The sequence below is a fragment of the Pseudopipra pipra genome, chromosome 1, assembly GCF_036250125.1.
Source record: "Pseudopipra pipra isolate bDixPip1 chromosome 1, bDixPip1.hap1, whole genome shotgun sequence".
NCBI lineage: Eukaryota > Metazoa > Chordata > Aves > Passeriformes > Pipridae > Pseudopipra > Pseudopipra pipra.
In genome coordinates, this window is record NC_087549.1 from 38318268 (window position 1) to 38338531 (window position 20264).

General features: G+C 41.7%; 1 protein-coding gene across 1 annotated transcript; it reads right to left on the reverse strand.

Moving 5' to 3' along the window:
- Positions 1-45: 45 nt before the first annotated feature.
- SDCBP (syndecan binding protein) lies at positions 46-15841 on the reverse strand. The gene is made up of 9 exons (XM_064652474.1): positions 15704-15841; positions 11234-11315; positions 8237-8315; positions 5630-5739; positions 5155-5313; positions 3677-3852; positions 2297-2468; positions 1639-1730; positions 46-767 (listed from the first exon to the last, which is right to left on the reverse strand). The coding sequence occupies exons 2-9, from the start codon at positions 11282-11284 to the stop codon at positions 713-715; spliced, it is 894 nt and encodes a 297-aa protein (XP_064508544.1). The 5' UTR covers positions 11285-11315; positions 15704-15841; the 3' UTR covers positions 46-712.
- Positions 15842-20264: the final 4423 nt, after the last annotated feature.

Consider the following 20264-nt stretch of genomic DNA (forward strand, 5'->3'; position numbering starts at 1 on the left):
ACAAGCCTGTCTTAACTCATCTTAAGTATGCACACACACAGGATCTAAAGTTTCAGTCATTTATTTGGTTATGTCTGAATCCTTAAAAGAACATGGTTAAGGCGAGAGATAAGCATATTAGTTACAATTTGTATAACAAGTGATAAAAAGATTTGAGTATCTGTACACTACTTTAATTACGGTTACTTACTGACTGATGCCTTGAGCTATATTCAGCTTAGCTGGCATTCTTGTGTAAACAGTATTTACTAGAACAAAAAATTAACTAGTACTAGCCATACTTCTAATACTCTATTTCAAATCTACTCTTGCAAACAAAAAGCAGTAAAAATACTCATTTGTCTTCAACATACAAAGCGCAGCATTGTCCTGGGTAACAACACCTAACTTTGCAAGTGACACCTGGTTCCTTTAGTTGCAATGGCTTATAGTAATAGTAAGCTAAATAAGAGACCTAGGAAAAGAAGTCATAACACAACTGGAATTTCACATTTGTCAAGCATGTAAGGCTACGAGTTTTACAGTGTGTGAATAAATGAGATATGTTGAACGGTAACATTCCCAGCCATTATAGATGCAAATGCTTGATGCAGCATATCTTCTCTCAGCCCCCAGAAAGGCTCATGTGCAGAAGAAAGATCACTGAGTATAACAGCCCAAGTTTAGTGGAATCATCATTATATATATGTACACACACATCCATGGTGCAAGTTTAGACTTCAGGAACAGAGTGATCCATCAGGCTTTTCATGATGCTAGTTGCCATCCTAAATAAAAGGAAAAGGCATTCAGTTTTGTAAGACAGCTGCAGAAGACCACTAATGCTTCTGCTCACTGTATCTTTATCATTGCTAGCCCTTTAATACAAGTTAAAAGCTGGACTTTTACTCCACTATTTTTGAGAACAGATATGTTGCTACAGAAAGCTGCACCAAAGTGCACACAGAAAGAGAAGCCCACAACACTCAACATTTCTATTAGTACCTGAGCAATACTGTCAATATCTTTTGGGATATGGGCATGTGTGCAGAGTACTATCCCAAGCACAAGGGAAGGGGGGGAAGGGGAAAGGTGGCTGTTAGAATGAAAACTGCCTTGTAGAAAGAGCCAAGGGGGTTAAAAAACCAACCAACCAAACAGGAAAAAAGACTCAATTATACCTGAAGCATTATTAATTTCGAGCAACTTCAAAAACATATTTTTGCAGGACAGATTTAGCTGTAGAAAGCCACTGTTGCCAAAGGATTAGAAAAAGCCCAACTATATCCTGCCAAGAATCATGTTTACGTCACCAGAATTAGTTGCACTAGAAACAATATTTTAGTTACAAGGTAACAAATACTTGTGGTATCCACATACTTGAAAGTTCTCACAAATTCAAGCTTAGTCAAAATATGTTTAGAAAGGGTTTTTCCAGACAGGAAAAGGCAAAGGATCATCACTAACATATGAACAGGTTAAAAACAGAAACAAGACACACAGTTTAAGCAAAACATCAGATTAAATAAATTTTCAGACTCCCCCCTACCCCCTCCTCCAGTCTTCCTGCAAAGTTTGTAATTAGAGTTTAGTGAGTGCATTTTATAGTCACTGTCAACTTGATTATAATTAACACCACGGCTGCTTTTTATTACCTACCTCTTTATTATATACTCATAAATACTGGAAGGCATGACAGTAATGGTCACTACATTTCCAGCTGTTGCCAAGATGTCTGCAACCTGGGGGTCCTGTTATTAAACAAAAAGTTATTTATATGAGCAACACAGCTTGAGCTGACCAATAAAGCAGCAGTTCAAGAGCTTTTTCTAGACACATTTCATGCAACTTACGGGACCCACAACTACTTGCTTGGAATATTTAACCCTCAGGACAAATCACTTGAACCTGCAATGCCACTTCATAGATATTTGATGCTAAGTATCTCACATGAACTGACTAGAGAAGGGACACAGACATCCTACACAGAATTCCTGCTAAAATTTGAGGCAGGCTGGCAGGAGGAAGCTTATTCTTAGTTTTGCCAGCAAAGTTAGACTACAGATAAAAACTGAAGGTCAGCCTCACCAGGTAGAGGCAGAGAGAAGGAATGACTTGCACTGCCTACCAATACAAAACTGCAAAGAAGCCTCAAAACTTGTATCTCTCTCCAATCAAGGTACCTCTCATGACTGACTGACTATCTTATTTTTTATGAACATTAAACAATATATTACAAACCTTTTCCCTCTCCAAAACACAGATACTATGCGCACCTAAAAAGTTCCCAGTTCTCCACACGCACCACATATTTTACCTTCAATCCAATTACATTCTGGCCATTAATTTCACAGATGTTGTGCTCTGTAAGAAGTCCATTTCTCGCAGCAGAACTGTCTTTCACTATTGAGGTTATTTTTCCATTCTTGAATATGAAGCCGACATGCCCTGAGCTGTCCTTATGCATAGTAATAATGCGTTCAAAAGGTCTAAAAAGACATTTAAAATACAAAACAATGCTCAGTCTACTAAACCACAAAAGGAACCACATGCTATTTTAGCATCTTTAACTTAAAAAGTAATTGTACTCTGACTCATACATCAACTATAATGAAAAGTAGTTGGGTTTAACTTTATTTTGTTAATATTGTTATACCAATATATACTTGTTTGTAAACCTTACATGTTTTCCCTGTTCTACAGACATTCTGCACCATCTGGATTAATAATACAAAGATCCCATACAACATCCACCCACCCACCACCACAAACAAACACACACAAATGTCCATTAAAAATAAAGTTTTCTCTACAAATGTTATAAGATAGATAAAATAACACAGGTAGTTTTAACAACTGTAGGTAGACCACGAGATTCTGGAGTATAAGGCTTCCCCAACAACATTTCTACTGCTTTACAGACAATAAGCCTTTAAACTGTGTCTTAAAAAAGCAGTAAATATAGGAAGGGGGTGGGGAGTTGGGCACAGAAGTGGTAGGCACAGCAGGGAATCTATCACCAGAGTATTTTGATTCAATACATGCTAGAAGTAGCTGCCCTCCACTGGGTCAAATTTGGTTCTTAAGCAAGAATAAACCTGGAAAAGGCTTTAAGACATATACCTCATATCAAGCATCATCTGTCTTCTTGCAGCCTACAGACCTTAAATTGAATATGACCTGTTGTTACTACATACAACTATCTACAAGCCTGTCATTTAATACAATTGAAAATCTGTATGGGTTCATCAAGCACACTGTTAGTAAAACTGGCATTAAGTCATATGTAAGCAGAGTTCACAAGAAAACTACCATGCTAAATAAAATGTAAATTTGTCCATTAATACAGCAAATATTTTGGTACTACCCTTGTTTCATTTAGTATAAGCAAAAGTTGAGTTGTGTTGTTAAAAAAGCACAGAAGTCTTCAATTCAGGGTTTAAGTTTAACCTGTGTTATCACTCACTAGTTTATCTTGGAAAAACATTATGCCTCATCATACTCAGGAAGTTTTCAAGTTAAGAACCACTTTGATTGTTCCCCACAAAAGGGAACATTTCTGAGGATCCTTACTGCTAAGTACATAGACAAAGAGATTTTTTTATGCCTGCAGTCCTGCTAAAGCAAGGGGAGACCCAAGCCCCATAGAATTACTCCGAGACAGATAATGACAATCCGTATCTGCAGCTGGCTTTACCTGTCCCGAATGATCATTGAAATCCTTTCTGCAGAAGCCTGTTTCAGAACTTTATGTGCTTTATCAGAACTCCATCCTGCACAGTTTTCACCGTTGATCTGCAGAACTTGGTCCCCAAACCGCAGACCAGCAAGGGATGCTGGAGAGTTTGCCTGAACTAACTGGACAAATATACCCTGCAAAAGAGAAGAAAAAGAGGAGAGGAGATGAAGTTCTTCCTTAAAGATGAAGACCAGTGACAGAGCACAAAGCCCTTTAAAGTTTCCCATTCTCTATGCAATACCAGCCAAACAGACAGAAGGACTTGCTAATTATTATTAAGGAGCATTTTTGAAATATCAGTCTGTTTAGAGATGTGTTTAAAAGTCTGACAGATAATTAATCCTAGAATAAAGTTTGAAAATTAACAAATCAGTTCTGTCTAGATCTCTAAACAAACAAAAAAAAAGAGCTAATTGAATTGAATTCTTACCCGAAGGGGTAAATACTTTCCTGTTTTAACAGGAAATCTGAACAACTGGACCACCACAAACTGGTGGTAAATTTGCATATCTGAGCTGCATTTAACTAATATTTCCCTTGCCAGACACTGTAGTCTATATATAGCTGGAGAAATAGATGAGCACTGCTAGAAACAACATAGCAAATTTCTCCTTCTTTCACAACCCCGTTAGCTTTCAACTTTTTAATCAACTATGACTTGCTACCACCTCAGGTAAAAAACAAGACTACTTCTAGTCAAAGCACCCCTACAAACCAAGTAAAGCGTATCAAAGCAAAGTATAAATAATAGTTCTGGGGAGAAGTGGTGTTAAAAAAAAACCCAACACCACCCCATGCTACCCTGAGAAAACCCCATTTGCTGCGTTAGCAGGACTACAAGAAGCATTTTAACCCTATATGCTACAGTCAGTTTAATTTTTTTAAAACATTCAGATTAAATGGCCTTGCCATGCTAAAAAAAAAAAACAAAACAAAAACCCAAAACAAAACACATCTAAGAAAACACAAACAGAACAAACAGAGTAGCATTTTCCATGTTGAGAATCAAAAGATCCTGAAACAGAAGCTTCAGACCATGTTTAAGGACCTTCTATAGAAGAGGAAATACTTCTAAGCTGTGGGCAGTTCTCTGCATACTGCTGAACATTAAGTACTGCCCAGTATTTCCACAAAGATAGAGACAAGAAGTCCTGAACTTCTAAAAAGTATCACAGCAGCTATGCATGTTCTAAAGCAGAAAATAAATATTACAAGTAATTTTCAGGTGTTATAAAACACATGTCACTAAATTGCCACAGTAAATTCAGATCCGAGTCCAGACAGCTGGAAATCTAGTTACGGATCTAATGAAGGACTAAAATTCTGCTAATGGAAAGCACTATACAGAAGACAATTTTGTGACCATACATTAACTTCTCTACTAAATTAGTTCAGCAAGAAGATCTCTAGAGGCAAAAGCAAGCTTCTACACTTACATTGTCAACAGACTTTAGGCGAAGCCCAATTTTGCCATCTTGATCTTTACACAGAATTGCTTCACGGATGCCTTGCTTAATTTCTGCTCTGCGAATTCCAATATCATTTCCAGTCACTGGAGCTACCATGTAATTAGTAGAAGGTCGTGTTACCAGTTGCTGATTAAAACAAAACAGCCAGACAACTTAGTTTCAACTTTCAAAAATAGCTATATGTCAGTTTATATGAAGTAATATTTACAAAAAACAGTACACAAATTAAATCACAACACCAGCTCTCCCCCACCCCCTCCCAACACTGGAAACATAAAGCTCAGTTTAAGACCAGATTAAAATAGGCACTGTTACTTAACAACAATTCACCACTCAGTCAAGTATGGTACTTAAGACAAATAACAGTCTGCTCTCTAGAATGCTAGATACATATTTAGTCTTTATACTTTTGCTTTCTAAAACATGCTTGACTGGTACCTACACCCTGTGGCTGAGCAACTGCTGCCACTGGTAAGTTTCTCTGCACCTCTTCCTCACTGAGGCTCAGGCCCATATACTGAGAGAGTTCTGGATACAATCTGGGGTATAAGCCTATAGAAGAAAAACAAAACAATAATAAATCAATACATGGTGGTTTAACAGAAAGAGCAGTTACTGGTTTTATGTGTAAATTACTTCAACAAATCTTGTGCTATTGTAATTATTTAATTGGAAAATTATGACAAAAAACTCAATTCAATCAAGACTGGTTTAGAAGAGCAACCAAAAAAAGTAGCATTTCTGAGATAAAGAGTTTACGGTGAACTTTCAGTTTCAGTTACTCCGTTCATTCTTTACAGCACAAACAACATAAGACATGAGGTGACAGGTTCCAAAACCAACACTGTGCTCAGTCCATGACGACATGCCTACCCTTCAGAGCTTTTGGGCGATTAGTGGGAAACTACTCTCCCTCCTACCCCCAAACCAGGTGCGCTGAAGAACACACACGGACTTTCCACCAAGTTCAAAACAGCACTTGCAAGAGGCATCCATGCCAAGGATACTCCAGGTCCCAGGCATGGGAAGGTTTCTACAGAAGTCTCCTGGTTGTAAGGTCAGCTCTACAGGCTGCTTTGAGTCTTCATAACAAAGCAGCTGCCATTTTCTCACAGCTTCAAAATGAAGGGGCTTTAGACATGCCTCTCAACAAGAAAAACCACACACAGCCCTTAAAATATCCTGCCATACTCAAAAGGAGTGAGATGCAGGGAGTGGAAGGAAAGCAAGCTGAACTGACACTTGTCAGACCTTGAGTCGAACAAGTCCAGAAATAAGATTGATATTGCTCTTGACATTCCACAGATCATTAACTGGTGCCATTTAACAAGTAGCAGTTATGAGAACACTTGAGTCCACACAACGTTCTTACTGAATCAGTGGGGACAGAAAAGGCTGCTTGGACAGAGAGGTGGTGCAAAGGATGACTTCAGAAGCAAACAGCCTCCCCAGTACACAAACCTTAGGTTTCTAGGGTTCATTTATGGGTATATGTATAAAAACAGCTATTATAAACTATTTGACCAGCAACGGTCAAATTTTCTGGGAAGGAACAAGGGTTACTGCAAGGTGAACGCCAGTTCAAACAACAGACTTTTTTTCTCTTCAATACACTGCTTCACATGAGAGTTCTCTGACCATATCTCTGGACTAATCTCTTAAATTGTAGTTTCAGCAATATTGACTAATAAGCTTTTCATGAATGAATCTTCTACTTTTGCTTACTTTTTCAAGCACATAGGATTATACACAACACTGCACAAAATTTCTGCAGCTACCCAATTTTTCTGTTTTGTTCTCCATTAAAGACCACAACATATGATGCATCTTTACTGGCTATATTACATTCTCATTTAAAACAGAGAGAGCTCCAAATAGCAGAACATATCCAAAAGCTCTTGATGTTGTAAAGTCTCCTGTCTCTGCCAGGACAGAGGAATTTCCAGGGGGGTTTGGCACATCCTATAGATGATGTACGTCTCCCTTCATTTGGGATATATTGAACGATTAATGACTCTACAGCCACAAACAGTTTCTGAGCAATTTTCACACAGGCTGAATTAAAATGACAGCTGTCAAAATTATGGCTTTGCCTCTGCTGGCCAAAAAACTACATGAGAATTCAAACTCTAGACAGCAGAAAGGACGCTGCCAAGAAGGGACTGCTGAAGCAAAATCCAATCTGGTCTGGTGAGGTTAGGCCAGTATCTATTCCAGAAAGGATCTACCAGAGGCAACTATCTGGTGAGCTATCCAAACTCCTGCCCTAAAGTCATCTTAGACACACAGGCGCCCAGAGAACTGGAGACAAAGTTATATCCACCAAGCTTTAATATCTGGTCCACCAGTATTCTTGACAGCCATTCCAGCACTGCTGCTGGTCAGAGGCTTTAGGCCTTTCAGATCAAGGGTAACTTACTAATCCAGAGTTCTGACCTCAAACATACCTGTGCACCTTCATGGATGTACATGTGCATGGGAGAAAAGAAGAATAAATGGGTACAAGTCATTCAGCTTTAGATCTGATGGATTCCCCACCACACAGTTGATTCCAAAATCTGCTGGAAGCTTTATATTGATTGCAGGACAACACTTAGCGCCACCTTCCTGGGCACTTCTCTTTTGACAGAGATTTGTGTTTGTCTGTCCCTAAGCAAGCTCATATGGAGAAGAATGACACTCAGACATGCTGACCTCTAAAGCTTACAAATATATAGGTGGATAAATAAGGACAACAAGCTGTCTGAGGTAAGAGTTAAAAAGAGCTCAATGGTACCAACAACAAATCTTATTATGTTAGGCTCACTTGGAAAAGGTTTCAAAAAGAGATGGGTGAGTACTTGCCACAACTTCCTTTTATAAGCAAACACTGTTTTTTTGACTCTTATAGCACCTTACCAAGGTGGGTGTTGGCATTTCCAAAAAGGCATGGTCTTGCCCTTTGTAAACAGGGTTACATATTTATAGGTATTTTTGACTGTACCGTTAACTTCAGTACTTCGTAACCACTTTCCACAACATTAGGATAGTATACAGTACATGAGCTTACCTCCATCATGAGGAATTGGAGCAGAAGCTTCAGACAAGATTGCTGGATTAGCTGGATTTGAAGAAAAGGCAGTCTGAGCCTAAAAGCAAAGAAACTCACATATGTTATCTTGTACAAGAAAAACAAAATCTTTATTATGCAGACAGAAGACTCAAAATTTTCTTTTGTACATGCTAGTTACTATTTATCTTGAAGTGCTGAAGTCAATCTTTTTATTTGAAATAAATAGCTTCAATACAACATGCTATAGTAGTATCACAACTTCTTCAGTAGGTGAACTCATATCTTCCTCAGAAACAAAGCTACAATTATAATGCAGAGAGGCTTTACCATCAGCCTGTTCTGTTTTTGTCATCAAGCAAGTTAAAGAGCCTTAAAGGACTCATTAAACTTGGCTGACAAAGCTTTATAACGTTAAGTTTTAGGGTATGACCTTTGGCAGAGTATTTTGCAATTACTTTCTCATCTGGATAGCAGCAGTTTTACCTCTTCACCATTTACGGATGTTATTAGTGAGATCTACTGAAGTCCCTTTCAAGTGTCAAGTTCCACACAATCCAATGTTACTGGTTTAATATCTCCTGAAAGAAGTAGACCTTCTAAAATGATTTTTCTACAGCACTTGCCACTACAGTGAACACATAAAGCTTAATTTCTGCATTGCTGACTGACTCACAAATATAAGAGACCTAATTTAAGTAAGCCAGTTTCCTTCCTTCTCAGTACCTCAGCTACTATTTTTTGGCCCTGTGTAATCGTGACTAGTGAAAAACACTGCCTTACAGAGGCCTGTTAAGCGTGATGGAAATAGCTCTCCCAATAACTTTCCTGAGATTGAATGTCAAAGGTGGGGGAGAAATTACTAAATGCACAGTGAAACATCATGCTGAACAGGACACATAAATCATCTAACACAACACGACAGCCAAATTACTTCATGATGTTAAGGAAATGCATAAAAATAGAAGACTTCTTAGTTCTCTACACTCCAGGAAGTTGTCTTCAGAAAAAGGTCTCACAGCAAGAATGACTCATTATTTAGTAATATCACATGTACTTAAAAGAATAGGCTCCAACTCAAATGAGGGACAAAAAGAACAGGTTAGAATAATATTTAATGTAACAAGTCCATTTGTTTTAACCTGCAGTCATTTTAATCTCACTTCCTTGTTGTGGATACAGATATTGTCTTTCTGTACTCTGCCCGCTTTTCTTCTAATAATGCTCTGAGATGTTTTTAAAGAGATAGCATTTTTATAATGCACTACTTGGGAGAGGCAAATAATTTAGCCTTTGATGCCAGCAGGTCAAGGGAGGTGATTCTGCCCCTCTACTCTGTCCTTGGAGACCCCATTTGGAATGCTGCGTCCAGGTCTGGGGTCCCCAGCACAGGAAAGACACAGACCTGTTGGAGAGGTCCAGAGGAAACAATCACTGAAATGATGAGAGAGGTAGAACACCTCTCCTGTGAGAAAAGGCTGAGAGAGCTGGGGCTGTTCAGCATGGAGAAAAGAAGGCTCTGGGGAGACCTTATAGCAGAGTTTCAGTACCTAAAGGGGGCTTATAAGAAAGATGGGGACAGACATTTTAGCAGGGCCTGTTGTGATAGGACAAGGGGTAACTGTTTTAAACTAAAAGAGGGTAGATTCAGACTAGATACAAAAAAAGAAGTTTTTTTAAATGAGGGTGGTGAAGCACTGGAACAGACTGCCTAGAAAGGTTACAGATGCCCCAACCCTGGAGACATTCAAGGTCAGACTAGACTGAGCTCTGAACAACCTGATCAAGTTGAAGACGTCCCTGCTCGTTTCTATGAAACATATCAGTGAAAATGGAATGGCTTACTGATTACATTTATTACAATTTCCCATTGTAATATATAAACCCTAGCAGCTGGTCAATAAAAGGACAAAGAAGCACATTCTTGGCTCCAGGCTACTCATTTTTCAGTTCAGCATTACCTAACTGTAGATAAAGGACTTTGGTAAGATAAGAAGATTGGAGTGGGTGGACACAACAAAGAGAAATCCCAACATAGCACCCACAACTTAAAAAGCCCCACCCCACACATAAAAACACAGATGAGACAAGGCACTGCACTTTGGGATAGCACAGCAGAGTTAACAAGCTGTTCTATGCAGTTTGCTTGACTGCTTCCCAATGAGAACAGCAAGGACAGAAGTAGCAGTCACCTTAAAACTCAGTATAACTCCTCGCCTTTGCTTAAACTGGGAGGGAATGCAAGTTAAGTTCAGGAAAAGGTAAAACATTGAAGAAAGCAAGGAAACCCTTTGTGAAATATATTCATGTCAAATTTCTCACAGAGTTTTTAATCCATTAAAATGTTTTCCACCATTTTGTTTCACAGGTATTTTTTTAGTCCTCATCATGTCTAATAATAAAACTACCAATATTCTTATACATAAAGGATTTTACACAAATGTGATAATCTTGGATGTCCTGAGAGACCTAGTTACTACCAAGAAATAGCCAGTGGACAAGTCTGTGATTCTAGACAGCATTAAGACAGCCAGTGCTTCTTTTTTTTGGGGTGCTCAAATGACCAAGAAAGCCTTCTGACACAGATTTGGACAGTGGGAGTGAGACATGGAAGGTTAATTAGTTCAATCATCATATCAGAGCCAAAGTATGTGAAGAGACTGACTATGTTTGTCTACTTAAGACCAAGTATCTATGCTTCAAAAAACCCCAGCATATCAACATATTGAAGGTCATCCACAGCATTTATGCTTGTTCAGCAGAGTGCCCAACATGAATATAAATGAATATATAAAAATTTAAAAATAAATATATCCAGGCAGTAAATTAAGCATTAATGACATTATATCAAGCTACAAAGTAAAGAGCTTGTCTTTCCCCTTTAGAGTACAATGGTAAAACAAGTTCCCAACCACAATACATCTTCCCTTACCTAGATTAAATATCATCAGATATATTACTATCATCAGAACTCATCTTTTTTAAAGTCCACCATACCTGAATAACTTTGTCCACCTTCAGATCTTCTAAGGAAGGATAGAGAGACATTTTGATGAAATCTCACTAGGCAAAGGGAAGACTGAAAAAAAACCAAATGGGAAAGCAAACAAACAACATGGTTAGCTGTCAGATATTTACTGAGTTTACAACTTAAAAAAATTAAAGAAAGAAAAATAAACCAGACAAAGTGCCAAATAAGTGATCTGTGACTTGCAAGCCAGCACTAAAGATACCTGACACTACAGATAAATTCCATTACGACTGCCCATTTAATCTGTTATCAACAGCAGGCTTTGGGTAATAGGTTTTATTTAATGTACTTATGACTGTGAAAGTTAAGTCTCAACAATGAGAAAGCTTATACAGAGAAAACCACTTCACAGGAAGCATTGCAAAGACAGACTTCAGGAGGCCAGGATGCAATAATGAGGGTTAAGAGGAAAAAGCTAATCGCACTCCTCCTAATTGGGGCAGTATTTTATATAAAACTGCAGAAGCTTTCCCTCTGTTATCCAAACTATCTAAACACTTTCATCAGTTCTGATATTCCAGTGATCTGGTTTAGGTTGGAATAGAGATAATGTTCTTCCCAGTAGCTGGTACAGTACTGTGTTTTGGATTTAGGATGAGAACAATGTTGATAACACACTGATTGTTTTAGTGTAAACACTATTTAGCCACAACTAAGTCCAGGACTTTTCAGCTTCTCATGCCCTGCCAGCGAGAAAGATGGAGGGGCACAGAGTTGGGAGGAGACAGAGCCAGGACAGCTGGCCCAAACTGGCCAAAGGGATATTCCATGCCATATGGCATCTTGCTCATAGATAAAGTGGGGAAGAAACAATGCCAAAGGCCACTGCTTGTGAACTAGCTGGGCATTGGTCAGCGAGTGGTGAACAGGGGCAATGTGCATCACTCATTTTATATATTCCAACTCTGTTATTAATGTTTTTCCTTCCTTTTCTGTTCCATTAAACTATCTTTACATCAACCCATGGGTTCACTCTTTTACTCTTCTAATTCTCTCCCCACATCCTGCTGGGACAGGGAGATCCAGCAAGCAGCTGTGTGGCCCTTAGTTGCTGGCTGGGGTTACACCATGAGATCCAGCAAGAAGCCACTAACTGGCTTCCTATGTCCATTTCCAACACAGTAATTACAGCAAGAGACCATAAACCAGGAAGATTGAGTCAGTGGTGAATTTCAAAACACAGAGACTCCAGGTTGGCTCTCATGTGATGTTGGGAGAGCCCTGTGACAACTTATCAGGAATTACTACAACAAAACCAAGGGGAAGAGAAACCCAAGCAAAACAAAAAAAATAAACCACTTCACATGATTTTCTAAGGCACCACACTGACATCCAGCTCTGTTAGAGCTTGTCACCTGAGGCTTCAGGAAATCCCATTTTTCCAAAGCTCTTTCACTCACACTCTCCCTGAGATCAGCTGAACTTCTGAAAACCATAATAAAACACTCCAAAACAGTAAATGGGAACATTTCAATAAGGGGGGTAGAGAGGGATAGAAACAGAAAACAACAAAATGTGGTACAGTTTTGCAAGTTATAGAAGGCACTGAGAACACAGTTAATGAGGAAGATTTATTAAAAGCTTTTGGTTTGGGGATTCATTTTCTCATCCAAAGAACAGAGATCCTTATTCATGCAGCAATTTAGCAAAAATTCCAGACTAAAAGTGACCGCTGCATAAATCCTTGAGCTACTGCTTCTCTAAGTGCAGATATTAAGTTGATTTCTAAATGAACACCACACACAGAGATGCCTAATGTGATATTGCAGTAACACAAAGGACATCTCTTCATATTACACTAAGCTCATCAACAGCCTTTATGCATGTTCAGCAGAGTGTCCAACAGCTCCAGTATCATCTCAAACTACAATTAAAACTTTAAAAAAGCATGCCCTAAATGTGACAGAAATCTAAACTGTGAACATGTGGACCATTATATTGTAATAATTAATTGCCACTGACATTTTTTACTAACTGATGCAACTAAACCAAACACAGTTAAAGCCTGGAAGCTTTATAAACTAAACATACACATTTAAAGCCCGTTTAAAGTTCTGTTTTAATCCAGCATTGACCTCAAACAACCAAGTGCTTTTGCTCATCCCAAATGGGTAACAGCAAACGTAAGCCCAAGCCCAGTAAACCCTGTGGTCAGGTAAGCTGTGCCTGAATGCTGCATTCCGCTGCAAACACCACTCAGACTCGACATCTTCTGTGCTACAGCAGCTCTCATAGATTCAGGTGCAGGCCCAAGCACTGGCACACATTCAAAGCCAGCACACCCCCGGCAGCAGGCAGGAAAAGAGGGCAGGCCAAGGACGGTGTGTTCCCAAAGAAGTCACCCCGTGGCAGGGCAATAAGGGACACAACAGCAGCACTTTGCAGTTGGTGATCTCCAGCATCCGCACAGCAGTAGAGAACAGCACAAGGAGTGCTGGGTCCCCTGTCCCAGGGACCAACTTCCATGGTACACCCTGGCCAGCTTTAGTTCTTCTCCACAGACCAGTCTCACTCTGCACGCAATTACTGGTTACATTTGTCACAGACATGCAACTTCAACCTTCCTCTAGTTTATAGCGAGGACCAAGGTTCCTTCTGTAGAAAAGCACTAGCAAAGCTAAACATATATTAATTCTCAGATCACATATGATGACACTCCAGCAGCTTATCCTGCCACTTGACAATCCCCTCCCCAGTCAAGGGCTCACAAACTCAAGTGTCTGTCACCAAGGATCTACTGGGCTGGTTCCTTCATCATAATCTCACCTGTTCGTGGTTTTGGTTTTCCAATTAGAGAGAATAACTGCCACCACTGTAATTGCATTCAGTGAGCTCAAAACTTTGCATATGGTATTTTCAATTTCTGCAGCAGCAGTTGTAACACAAATACCTCTCGTCAGGTAATGCAAGAGCCAAAAAAAAATAGTGCACTTGGTTTCAAATAAGATTTTTAAATAACAATTGCCAGTGGTAGGGACCACCAGTAACTGCAGGAAGAACTTGCCCATGGCTTTTGTGGAGCTATGCACAGTTATAAGCACGAGTTTCAGCAGGCGCTGTAACAGTTTTAGGCACTGACCACAAAAGGTGAGTCAGTACAACCTCCTTTTCTTTCAAACATCTACAACATCAGAATCGTCTTCCTCGATCATTTCCATACTTCCATGTATTGTGAGGAGCACAAGTGTTTAGGAAAGCAAAAGTGAAAGCCAAAGGAAGAGCGTGGGGGCAAGAGGGGCTGACATAACCCAGCTAGTGACCTGCAAAACCTGGAATTAAAGACCTCTCCCCACTTCTCAGTACCCTTGGCTGGAAAGACTGACTGCCAGTGCCAGCACCTCCCACTAAGAAGATCCTGTTTGCCAAAGGGAAGTGCCGGGCCACTGGTCGGAGACCTGTGAAACGCGTCACTCGTGACACCCCGAGCCTGCCAGCAGGAAGTCTTGAGGGTGGGAGTGATCCCGAACTGCTCTCCGTGGCGTGGCTGGGAGAAGACGGGCTCCCCGACACATTCTCCAGGTCGGAAAGCACGGAGCTGAACACAAACAACACAGGATCGTGCTGAACTCCAACCTGGCCAGCCTGTAGTGTCCGCTGTCTCTGAAAGCACCCCCAGCCAATACTGGGGAAGAGGAAAAATCAAACCAAAACAAAAAGCGCTACTCCGAGTGCTTTCCGCCTGTGGCCCGTGGAGAGATTACAGCAGGCCACAATGTCGGCACCTATAGTGAACACTGGTTCCCCTTTCCAGAATTTAGAAGCTTACGAGCCCCAAAATTCGTCTTTAAAGCAGATGCAGGACAACACCTCCCGGAGGTCAGGCTGAGACATCAGGAACCAAGGAACTGTTTTGTAAGATACGTTCTCCACTAATAACTCGGTATTTCGCTCCTGATACATATCTAATTAGCCTCGAAGCAATTGTCCTCATTATCCACTCACCTCCGAAACCTGCTGCCTCCATTTCAGATCCGAAGCTGGGCCCGCCTGCCCGAAAAGGCACGGCGTATCCACCCCACCCCTGCAGCACCATCCAGCCCGTCTGAAGAGGAGTTACTACAAATGTCCGAGCCTACTCTCTGCAACGACCCCGGAGCCCGAACGGGAGGTCAGAAGACGCCCCCAGACCGCGGAGGGACGCGGGGGCTTATTCACTCGCCGTTTTCCCTGTCTGCGGGCGGAGGAGCCCCTCGGGCCGGCAGAAGCCTTTCCCCCCGCCCCCGGCCGGCTGCAGGGAGCGGCGGCCCCGCAGGAGCACGACGCGGCCCCGCGGGGGCCAACACGGCCCTCGCCAGCAGAGCCGCCCCGGCACCGGCCGCCCCCTCCCCGCTCCGCCATGCCCGGCCCGCAGCCCCCCGCCCACCCCTGAGGACCGACCGCCGCACAAAGGGCCGCGGGGACGGGACCCCCCCCCGCCGGTCTCCGCCCTCCTTTACCTGCGGCCTGGGGGGTCGGTGGCTGCCGCTGGTCGGGGCCCTGAGCGCGGAGAGGGGCGGCGGCACCGGCTCCGAAAATCCCGGCAGCGCAGCGGTGAGCGGGGCGGGGGCGGCGGCGACGTTGGCCCGGCCCCGCGCATGCTCCGGGCCCGCGGCCGGGACTGTCCGCTGGGCTCCGGGGCCGAGGGTCGAGAGAGGGGTGGTGACGGCCTCGGTTTCCTCTGGCCGCTTGTTTCATGTAGAATCACAGAACCATCAAAGTTGGAGGAGACCTTTAAGATCATCAAGTCCAACCGCCCACCCAGCACTACCTCTGTAACCCCTAAACCACATCACACAGCGCCACATCCAGGCGCCTCTTGAATGCCTCCAGGGATGGTGACTCCACCACCTCCCTGGGCAACCTAATCCAATGCCTGAACACCGTAACAGTTAAAACAATTTTTCTGATACTTAATCTGAATCTGTCTCAGGCCATCTCCCCTAGTCCTCTCACTGCAGGCACGGTAGAAGAGACCGACCCCCACCCCCCTACACCTCCTTTCGGGAAGCTGTAGCGAGCAATGAGGTACCTCCCGAGCCTCTTTGTCTGAGACTTACCCCTGGCTTGCTTTCTTTTTGTACTGCCTTTGCCTCAATCATTTCCTGTTATTGGTTCACAGCTGTTGTCTTCGTGGAGGAAAAAATATAATTTTCTGCTCATTTTCCAACTTTTTTGGTTTGATTTGGAGTTTTGCTTTGGGTTTGTTTTGTTTGTTTGTTTGTTTGTTTGTTTTTGGGGGTGGGGGTGCTGTTTCTCCTGTAATAGGGCATGTTCCACTAATCGCCTCAAATCAGCTTTATTTTTTGTGTCTGCTGTCCAGGCATGGATGTTCTGTCCAGGCAAGCTGTGACATGCCAGAGCCGGGGGCAGTGTCCTGTGGTCCAGCACCTGTCTGGGCCTTCTTTCATGGGTATCTGTCAGAAGTCGTGCTGTCCGCCTAGAGAGGCTCCCCTGGAGAAACCATGATGTAACTTGTACCAGCAACAGGGAAATCCCAAAACAAGCTTGGAAAAAGGCTTTCATAAGTCAATTACCATAATTATTCCCCGTATGCCTTATTTAGAGCATGAACTTCTCTAGCATCAATTTTCAGTCTTTAAAATCCTTCTTCATTACGATTCTTTACCTGTTGTCAAATCTTGTTCATCATATAGATAATTAAATGTGCTGAGTGCCTTAGAGCTTCTCTGCACCTAAGAAACCAGAGTGTTTAGTAGACCAGTTTAGCAGTCCTCCAGCACCTAGAAAGGAGGTCTGCTCCCACCTCAGTCTCTTTCTCCTGTCCTCAGCCAGTCCCAGCAGCTGTTGAGCTCTTCTGAGGGAGTACTTAACTCATTGCCCCAGCAGAAATGAAATCCACCAAAAACATTAATGTTTTTCTGCTAATTAGTGAGCCAAACTAGCAACAAAAAGATCTCTCAAGCACCAGCATGAGCCAGCTCAAGGGAGTGTGTAGCTGGAAACAGGAGAAAGGAGGAGGAGGAGGGAGGAGAAATGGAAATGAGAGGAAAGGTTGATTCCCTTCATTCTAGTACTAACAGGCTGTTTCATCATTGGAACTGCCTGCACAATCATAAACAGAGATTTTGTTGCAATGTATATTTTCCAGTTCTTGGACCAGCATCTTTGGTGAGCACCACAGGAGTGCACAGGATTGGGGTAGCAGCCACAGCAGTGCTGAATACGGAGGATCAGCAACTCTCTGGCTGCTAAGAAGGCTCCTGTGTCTATATCCAACGATCAGCCAGGCCTGAAACCTTCTTGTATGCCAGTGCCTGAACTCACAGCTACTGACTCATGCAACTACAAATCATTAAATATATATGAAGTGAAATTTTGGGCTTAGGGTATAAGTTCACAAAAATCCTGTGTTACGTGTCTTCTGGGCCAGGAGGGAGGGAGGGAATCTAGCTCTGGTTTAATAATGATAGATGATTACTGCTTTTGAAGTGCTAAATTTTCTACACAGCCAAAAGACTTTTTTAACATAAGTGCAGTTAAAGGTTTAAAACTGTATGCTCAAACCAAGAGTCTGACCCTTCATCCTGCAATGAGCTCGGTGCGGTGAAGCCCTGTACTCACCCTGGAGAATCGAGAGTACTGTACGGTACATGAGGCATGGAAATTGAAGATGTGTGATTGATAGTTTTCCAGGTAGTGCAATTCTGCTGGGTACCAGCACAGATAACTGAAGGGCAATGTTTTGATTTGATGTTGCATGCTCTTCTCATTGCAAAGACCTTTCTTCTCTCCAGAAAACTAGGTCATTGTTTGCTGTTTTCTGCATTACTTTATCTCTTGTCTTGGTCTTTCAAGACAACTCACTATTATCCAGGTAGCAGCCTTTGTCAGTGGATGTCAGACCTGCACTGTCGAGGCACCCTCTCTGATTTTACCCTCAAGACTGTGATGGATGTTAATTTTCTTCATGATGATGTCCTAGCCTAAACACTTGGTTCCGTATAGTCTATTACTTTTTGGGCATACTGTGTGTGCACTATTATAGATATGTAATCTAAGAACAAGCAAAGTCCAGGTTAAGGGCATCTATTGTTTGAAAGAAGTGGAACAAATGGCCAAGTTATCAGATTTTGCTTGTTGAAATTAGAATATCCATGGGCAATAGTATGATAATTTTCCATTGTCAGTGTACTGTTTGTGGGTTTTTTACTGGTCTAGTGCCAGCTTTCAAAGAATAATAGAAACCACCTACTGATCGGTATCAGTCTCAGCTATTGCAAAATTCTTAATAAATGGTTGTTACCCAAAAATTCGCATTTCTCTTTTGAAGCTGGAAACAGGTTGTGCTTTTGTTTATTAGGAAGCTCTCCACCCATTCAACAATGAGACATTATCAGTGGTCACTCAAAACATGTACAAATTGTGCAAGATAGTACCCTGTCAGCAATGGAAACAGAATAATTTTATTAAAGTAGTTCCATACGTGGGGTAGTTATGAAGGAGTTCATGGGTCCTGCCCTAAGCCAGGTGCAAGGAGCGTCCTGACATGTTGTTTGTATTTCTAGAATAAACCCACCCCAAACCAGCTTAAGTAACTGTGGTGCTGCATTGCACTGAGCTGTGCTGATATGCCTCTAGACTTTGTGAAAAAGAATTTTTGGAGTTTACATATAGAAACAAGAATTTCAGCATAAAATCCTAGTATGCAGAATTAAATTCCAGAAGCTTTGCCCCAGTAAAGTACTCAATATTAGAAACTGCTGGGTCACTTTGGTTCTGATTCTCTGTTCATATTTTGTTTTGATCTTTCCTTTTAAATGCATTATAACATATTACTTTCATCGTACCCTCCTCAGCCCACAGGATGGATGGTGCTTACTGAGTGTATGATTTTCCAGTGTTCAGTTGGCAGTTTCATGCCTAATTTCCTGTCTACTATTCAAACTCCACTCTAAAGATGGAAATACTAATGTTTTCACCATCTTTTCTAAGTAACACCCTAACGCCTGAGTACTGTGCAAACAATTGTTCATTTATTTTCTATCATAATTCCTAGGATACAGACAGGGAATTCAGGCACTTAAGTTGAATATGCGCATAACACATTATTCTGAGCTCTCAGTTCTACAAAATTTTGTCTCATGTTTGTGAGAATACAGTAGATATTTTGTTAAATCACCACCTTCCTGACTTCATTCAATGTTGTGTGTGCCCAGCATTTCTGCAGATTAGACCTAGAGCCTCTGTGAGGCAAATGGAAAATGAGCAAAACACAGGAACCACTTGTGGAGAGCCTGGCAAGAGGACTTATTTGTCACTTCAGGAGAGTTCTGTGGCAGAGGTGAGAACAGCACCCAACTTCATAGCCTGACAGTCCAGGGTGTGAGCAGTAAGACATTCCTCTCTCCTCCTCAGTCATCAGACACCTTCAAACCTTTATAACAGGTGAAGCAGAGGCCCTGCAGAAAACACGCTCCTTCATGTAAGACCCTGAGTCAGTCCTAGGAGAGAGGAGACAGAAAAGAGAGCCAAGGAAGGGGTGGATATGAGCTCTATACAGGCGAGGAGGAGGGAGTGACTGTGCTCTTCCTGTGCCTGATCCACAGGAGATATTTTGCTGGGAAGAACTTAAATAACCCGAACAGCTCTTTCCTATCTCTGATGTACATGTTTCAGTGTTTAAGGATCTATATTCTTTGCCCTCATATCATAAAGACTAGGTAGGCATAGCAGAAATAAGATCTATATTTCACAGTAGCCATATTTTTTTCTGTTTAATTGTTTCCCCAGGGATTCAATATTTTTTCCTTTCTCCTGGTATCTCTAAATCAACATTTGATCCATTTCATGTTGGATACAGTCTAGTTCAGGTTGTGGTCTCTGATTTAGGTGACATTCTGTGGTCTAGATGAATCATGAAGCCAGATTAAAGAACTACGGACAGATCCCTCTACCCTGAAAATCAGAATCACGGAATGATCTGCATAGGAAGAGACGTTAAAGATCATATCATTCCAAACCCCTGCAATGGACAGGGACACTTTCCACTAGGCCAGG

What these genes read in the sequence shown, in the direction of transcription:
- SDCBP (XM_064652474.1), bottom strand. Translation starts at nt 11,284, where the DNA reads ATGTCTCTCTATCCTTCCTTAGAAGATCTGAAGGTGGACAAAGTTATT. An exon ending in GCCTAAAGTCTGTTGACAAT is followed by an intron (nt 3,853 to 5,154) that starts GTAAGTGTAGAA and finishes TCTCTTTTGCAG; the next exon opens with GGTATATTTGTCCAGTTAGT. An exon ending in TATGAGTATATAATAAAGAG is followed by an intron (nt 768 to 1,638) that starts GTAGGTAATAAA and finishes CCTTTTATTTAG; the next exon opens with GATGGCAACTAGCATCATGA.